This window comes from Punica granatum, chromosome 6 (assembly GCF_007655135.1).
Source record: "Punica granatum isolate Tunisia-2019 chromosome 6, ASM765513v2, whole genome shotgun sequence".
In the NCBI taxonomy this organism is placed as follows: domain Eukaryota; kingdom Viridiplantae; phylum Streptophyta; class Magnoliopsida; order Myrtales; family Lythraceae; genus Punica; species Punica granatum.
Window position 1 is genome coordinate 5179464 of NC_045132.1, and position 7775 is coordinate 5187238.

At 42.7% G+C, this 7775-nt stretch overlaps 1 protein-coding gene across 1 annotated transcript; it reads right to left on the reverse strand.

The window, feature by feature from the left end:
- Positions 1-1290: 1290 nt before the first annotated feature.
- Positions 1291-3647, reverse strand: LOC116212534 (beta-amyrin 28-monooxygenase-like). The gene is made up of 3 exons (XM_031547196.1): positions 2555-3647; positions 2089-2276; positions 1291-1996 (listed from the first exon to the last, which is right to left on the reverse strand). The coding sequence occupies exons 1-3, from the start codon at positions 3543-3545 to the stop codon at positions 1649-1651; spliced, it is 1527 nt and encodes a 508-aa protein (XP_031403056.1). The 5' UTR covers positions 3546-3647; the 3' UTR covers positions 1291-1648.
- Positions 3648-7775: the final 4128 nt, after the last annotated feature.

A 7775-nucleotide genomic window follows, 5' to 3' on the forward strand; every position in this document is an offset into this window, starting at 1 on the left:
ATTGTCAATCCTCATTCGAGAGTTTATAGTATAATCTAACTCTTGGAACAAACTCTTATCACTTGACATGTGGTTTGTGCAGCCACTGTCAATTAGCCATCCAACTCTTGTTCCAATTGTAATAAAGCAAGAAGCAACAAAAAGCTGCTCAAATTCCTAACTTTCTGCAACTTGTGCTTCTCCTCCTTGCTGCTAATCACTCTCCTTACATATTTTCTCTATGTGCCCCAGTTTATGAAACTTCCTACATCTCACATTTGGTTTTCTCCGTCACTTAAAGGGAGGGTGACCTTTCTTCCCATAGTGATGATAGGGAGAAACATTAGTATTCTGCTTCCCTTTATTCTTCTGATCAGTTCCACTCATGTTGCTTTCCCTTCCTTGTGCCTTAGAGTCTTCTGCATTTCCTTTCTAGTTGTACTATTTCTTCCCTTTTCCACAAGCATTGAGCTTCAACTTAGCTTGCAAAGCTCCTTCTATTGTTCCTTTTTGCTTCATCATTCTTCTCTGCGCTTGTGCTTGTAAAGCACTTAGCAACTTTGCTAACTTTATATCTAACAAATCTTTGGTGGTTTCCAATGAGGCCATAGTTGCCTCACATTTCTCGGGCAATGAAACCAGCAACTTTTGCACTATTCTTTCTTCCTTCAATTCATATTCGAGTATCCTAACCTTATTAATTATCTCCAACAGCCTGTTTGAATACTATTTAACAGTTTCTGACTCCTCCATTTGCTATCTCTCAAATTCTCTCATGAGATTCAGTACCTTCATCCCTTTAACTTTCTCATCTCCTTCATATTCTGTTTTCAGAAAGTCCCAGATATCCTTAGCCGAATCACACTTCATGATTTTGGTGAAAATTGTTTGGGACACTGTAGCATACAGTCATGACTTTGCTTTGGCCTTTCTGGTGGTTCTCTCCTTGTGATACTTAATTTGGTTCATGGTTGGGTTGTCGGAAAGAAAAGTTACCTGATAATCTTGTTCCATTGCTTCCCACAAGTCATTACCCTCCATGTAGGTTGCCAGTTTTATGGCCCAAGCCTGGTAGTTCTCCCCATCGAACACTGGTGGTGCCATGGCAGAAAAACCACTCGAACCTACCTCCATCTTACCTTTAAACTGCTATGGATGCAGTAAGGAAACACTATCGAATTAACTCCCAAGTCTCTCAAGCACACATAAATTTTTCACACTCATAGACCCCTCAAGATCAACAGAAGCTCTGATAGCACTCTTAAGTGTAAATTGAATGCAGCATAATTGAGTAAAAAACAAAGAGGGAGATTGAAGAGAGAAAACTTCAGAAACTTCTTCATTCAACAACTTAAAAAAACTGTCTTACATTTGCACTGAGAATATAAAAACCATAAAGGCAGCATGTAACTGCTAGTACATAACCTGCAAACTACCTAAAAATACAAACACACGTCTACCCTACAAAACATCAACTTTGACAAACAGAAACAAACACACACATAGCCTTCTACATATCATTATGCCGCACTGATCCAATCTCCAACAATAATCTCAAATTCACATAACTTATATGAATCCATGAAATTGTTGAATTGACCATCGTTTTATTGCATCCCGTAAATAAAAGAAACTGACAGCTTGTGAGAAATCTTGAGTTCACATGGATTCACGAATATGAAGGTGCATGATATAACCAATCGACACATAATGTCCTTGGCTTAGTACGAGGTTCGATGCAGATGTGGAAACTGTTGGCAGGGATTGGGAAAGGGCCATAGCTTATTTTCTCATCGGGGATGGCCTTCTTCAGTCTGAATTTGGTCACCAAATTGTGCATGGAAACAAGTATCAGTACCCTGGCATATTCTTTCCCTGGGCATATTCGGGGTCCTCCTCCAAAGGGTACGAAAGTGAATGGCGCAGGTCCACTCCCCTCGAATCTTGAAGGATCAAGCTTGTCTGGATCAGGGAAGTATCTGGGGTCCTTGTGCGTGGAGTACATAGTCCAGTGAGTCTGCACGCACATATGCATCAAAACCATTAACACATGCGATAACTGATTAACTCTCCCATCCCTGATGATGAACCAATAGCAAATTAGCTAACCTTCCAACCCTTGGGAATGGTAAAGCCGGAGTAAGTGAAGTCCTTTATTGCATCTCGGTAGCTGCCTGGACCAGCGGGGCACAGCCTCATGACTTCACAGGCAACCATCCAAGAGTACCTCATCTTCTGTACGTCTTCCCAGTTGAGTAACTCATCTGGGCCTTTGCTGCTCACAATTTCCATCTGCTCTGCTCACATGGAACCGAACCCGAGCAATAAAGGAAGAGCAGATTATTAGTCGGTCGGTTTTATTAATTTTTACAATATGCTATATTTTATTCATTTAACTGCTAGCTACTTTCTCATAACCACTAGTGTATATGGCGGCGTTGAGCGAACTCGAGCTAGCCAAAAGCTTCAAAAAATCAATAAAAGATTGACTATATATAATAAGAAACCGGGAATTAAGAGGAGCTTGGTGCCGCCCAGGTGAACTGATGGCAATATATGAACACAACACTGTTACCTTTCAAGACCTGCTCGTAGACATCGGGATACATGGCGAGATAGTTCACCACACACGCGGTCATAGTACTGGTCGTGTTGTGGCCTGCTGTGAGTATGGATATGATCGTATTACCAATCTCAATCTCCTTCATGACTGGCCGGCCACTCTGCCCGTCTTTTGCTAGCAGCATCCGGGACAGCAAGTCCTTTGCTGCCATCTTGTCCTCCTCATCCTTCAATTCGACAAGCTCCTTCTTTCTCCTCTTTATGATGGGCAGCAGGTCCTTGCGCATGCTCTTCCCTGCTCGCATTGCCTTGTTGTAAGCTGTCCCCGGAAAGTTTATGGGCACCGAGATGAGACCGTCGGTAACGAGAGCAAAGTTGTGCTTAAACCTGGCGAGCTGCGTGGGATCCTGGATGCTCATTAAGAGATGACAGGACACGGCAAAGGTGTACTTCTTTATAAGTGGGAAGGCCCTGACTTCCTGGTAAGGGGCCCAATCAGCTTCCAGGTGCTGCTTTGCCATGGAGTCCATGATGGGTATGTAACGCTGGAGCGCTTCGGGTTTGGTGAACTCGAGAGTGAAGCCCCGCGTCTTTCTAAGTCCGTCATCATTGGAGTAGTTATCCGCAGCCTCGGGGTCGGGGAACTCGGCGACCTTCTTGAAGGAACGAGGATACCACATGGTGACGTCCTTGTTCTCGGAAGAGAAGATGAATTTGTTTCCAGAAGGTCCGCAGAAGACAGCCACATCGCCTAAGCCCAGTAGAGAAGTCCGGAAGATGTCAGAGGAGTACCTGCTGGTCCTGTCTGTGACAAATTTCTCAGGGGTGCCCCTGCGGCCAGCCGTGACAAAGTCCAGGGTCTCCCTGATGATTGGCCTATATCCGGTCTTGCCTGGTGGGAGATTGCGGTTGGTGCCAGGAGATCCTGATTTATGTTTGCGGATGAGGAAGATGGTCACATATAAGATGGCAACGTAAAGCAAGCAAGTGTAGAAGAGATCCATCAATCAGATCGATCTGATCAGATTCAGTTGCTAGCTAGGTACTTGGAGACTGGAGGGACCAATGGTAATACATATATACACACACACATAGACTGCAAAGAGGAAAGTGAGTAGCGATATTTTTTTTTGGGTAATAAAGTAGGCTCGTGGGCCGAACATGAAATAACAATAAATAAATAAATAGACATATAAATCTTACTTGTGAGTATCGTACTATGACTTTTTTTTCTCGAGCCGACGCCTTATGTCACTATAATAATATTCTTTCCTTGGCATATTAAAGAGTTTAAAGCATTTAATCACTTGAACTAACCTATATTGGCACATCTTTTTTTTAACTAGGAAACAACTAATCTTGAGTGCGAAGAAACTGGTAAATTTTTACTAGACTCATATGGGCTTGGACTCCTTTTCAACTCAAAAGTTCAAGCTCTCAAATTGTTAAACCCAATCTCATATAAACCGAACCATTTCTTTTATTTTGTTCGGGTTGGGATTGTCCTTCTTTCTTTTATTTGACTTTTATCGACACCCGCTCTCACGTGACACTGTGTGGTCTTCGCACTATTTTGCCTACACGTGTCACGTTAATACTTAAACACCTTCTCTCAATAACTTACCTTGAGTTAGGCTCTCCTTTCTTCCAGACTCGGGCTTTAATTGACTCGAGATAGGCTTCCTCTCCCACACTTGGGAGAGAAAGGTCAAACCGACTATGAACCAGACTTTCACTTCTGAACTCGGACTTTCATAATCACGAGTTCTACACTCGGGTCTGGCATGATGTGATTCCCCACACAGATGCCTAACCTGGACTTTGATACTATTTGTTGGACAATTCATGTGTCTACTTGGACTTGGGCCCTCCGCAACATAAAAAATTTAGTCAATAGGTTGCTCAAATCCATCCATGGGGTCCATGGTGGGGTTCGTGACCCCAGCTGAACATCCATGGAGTCCGAGGCGGGCCCCCCGCCCCCCCCCCCCCCCCCCCCCCCTTCGGGCGGAGGCTCCAGTGAACCATGGAAGGAGACGAACATGTTCTTCTCCCTTTTTTAAATGATTTTTTAAATTTCAGTTTTTATATTGTTAATAAATATATATAATATTTATTTTCTAAAAAAAGCACCGCTAATATTTATTGAGCATTTCCTTCTTTGTATAGGAGGAGTAGTTATATATATATATATATATATCCAAAAACTCTCCATCGATTTTTTGAACCCAAATTGAGAATTGTAATTCACATTTCTCATATTGCATCCAAACAAATAAATAATTTAAATGCAATCTTCATTCTATTACTTACTAATTCATATTCACTATTTATTATATTCATCGCTAATTCTGTTTACGACGAAACAAAACTAGCATAAGTTTCATAGGAGCTGATATCCTCTTCTTCGTGCATTACTATAATTAGCAGTTTCTTTTCGATCAATTACTATAAAAAGCAGATTAATTAGTCCATTTGAAAATCTTTTCCCTCAAAAATGGGGATAAAAAATAAAATTGGATGCACCGTGAAGCGGCAACTATAGAACCCACATATAAAATTCTCTTTATTCATTTAAAGAAAAGGGAAAATGACACTACCCGTTGGTAATTTTCTTGGGAAAGTGCCTCGGTACACTTGGTTTTCTAGTCACCTACCCGTTGGCGATTTTCGACGTGATAAACAATTTGGCACTGTTGGTGGGACTCGCTAAATTTGTTTTTTTTACTATCTTGGGGTATAGTTACTATTCTTCGACATCATCGATCGGCAATTCAATGTCGTCGACCTATTATTCTTCAACGCCATCGACTGACAATTCATTACCGTCGACTTATTTGTCACCATATTCATCGACCGGCTATTCCCCGTCGTCAAATTTCAATTACACTTATTCACATTCAACTATTTACCGTCGCAATCATTACGACTATTTGCGGCCACAAGCAGTTATTTATGCGGCATCATCGACTAGCTACTCAACCTCACCGGAGGTTTATCCACAAGCAATGACGAGCTACTTAATGCATCCCTATCTCGCCCATACCTTGCAGTATACGTCACTATATGTTGTAGCTCAGCCTTCAATATAGGCTCAGCCTCCTACGCAGGCTCAGCTCCCAACGCAAGCTCAGCTTTCAGTCTAGGCTTAGCCTCTCGTGCAGACTTAGTTTCAGTCACCGGTGCAACAAGCACCACCTCTACCTCAAGTTCAATTTCATTTCGTCAACATCGACAAGCTACTCCATGCCACCATTGAGTTATTCATCATCATCGATGACACAACCGTCCTTTTTTGAGGAAGAAATATATGACTGGCTTGAGAGATTATGGCATACGTATAATTTAGATCAAATTGCAGATAAAGCTCAACAAGTACCTTCGCCTACATCTCAGCCTTCGGAGCAAGCTCCATCAACTCCGTCATCACCGGAACTTTCACGACCAGTGCATTGGGGGGTAGGGTAGGGCAGATCAGTCAACTTAGCCTTTAATGGAGTTAACGGCCGAATCAAGTCATCCACAATGCAATGGTTACTATTTTTCGACATCATTGATAGGCAATTCAATGCTGTCTACCTATTGTTCTTCGACACCATCAACTAGCAATTCATTGCCACGTACTTATTCGTCGCCATATTCATCGACCGACTATTTGCTATCACCAAATTATAATTATAATTATTCCTCATTGTCATCAATCGGCTATTTGCCGTCGTCCAATTATTATAACTATTCGCAGCCACAAGCGGTTAGTTATGTGGCACCTTCAACTAGTTACTCGACTCCGTTGGTGGGTTATACGCAACAATGGCCGATCAATTATCAACCACCTCTACAACAAGATACACAGTGGTAGGCTAATCCTTATTAGTCGCAAGTACCACTTCAGCCTCAGCTTCTAGTGATAGCTTAGCTTCCAGCACTAACTCAGCCTCCCATGCTAGCTTGGTTTCTGGCGTAGACTCAGCTTCAGCCATCGGTGCAACAAGCACCACCTCTCCCTCAATTTCAATTTCAGTTGCCTTCGTCAACATTGAAAAGTTACTCAGTGCCATCATCGAGTTGTTCTTCATCGTCGATGACGCAATCGTCCTCGTTTGAGGAAGAAATACATGATTGGCTTGAGAGATTGTGACGTACATATAATTTAGATAAAATTGCGGCTAAAGCTCAACAAGTACCTTCACTTACATCTCAACCTCCAGTGCAAGCTCCATCAACTCTGTCATCACCATCGTCTTCACCGAGCAAAGAGGTCGGTCAAGATGTTCATGACCGACACTCGGGGGGTAGAATGGATGAGCTAACTTGACTTCAAGATGTGACTAAATCAAGTCTCGAGGATGGAAATTCCTCCACTTCATCAATGAAAGCAAGTGCAGACGGCAAAGAAAAGCCCGTGGAAGTCGATATAAAGCCCATTTAGATCAAGCCTAGTAACAAGGGTCTATCATGGAAGAAATTTGGTTTGGTTTGGTTTGGTTTGGGCGTGCCTGCATTAGCAAGGAGGTGAGATTTGATATTTTATGACAGCCAAATATTATTGGTGATCAAGTATGCAATATTCTTGCGTTATCTTTGGTTTTAGGAAGTCGAGTAAGTTGGATATTTCTCCAATTTTATTTGACATCTTATTTTTAGGCAATTTGGATAGTCTTAGGGGTCAATTTCTTATTCATATATTATCTCGATATCGTATATTGTAGGTTTCAGCACCCAATTCTGACCCACCGGCTCTAACAGAGGGTAGCGATAACCATCCTGACCACTATACCACAAACACGGCAGAAGAAGGCCTAATAGAAGCACGGGTCAATATTCACAGTCAGGTCGGTAGGGGCAGGCACACAGGCACGGGACATGGACTACAGAAGAGAGGCAATGGTCATCAGAAAGGCACAAAAGATGATCAGAGAAAGTAGACAAGCAACAGACATCGGGGAGGCAAAAGTCGGCACTGTGGCACTATTCACCACTGGATTGCCGGAGTATCAGAAGGTGTCTAATATGGAATTCTGAAAATCCCTCTTGGTACCAAAGTGACCAATGGCACCTCCGAGCGCATTTCAGAAATCTTCTGCTTAAGTCGGGACACCCTTCGAATATCCGCATACACCTTCCTAACGGGGCCATCGGGACACCCTGTCCACAGACGAATAAACGGTACCTGGAAATAGACCTGCACACACCCAAGGGTCACCAGGACCAAGGAACAGGTTTCAGGGTGTCTT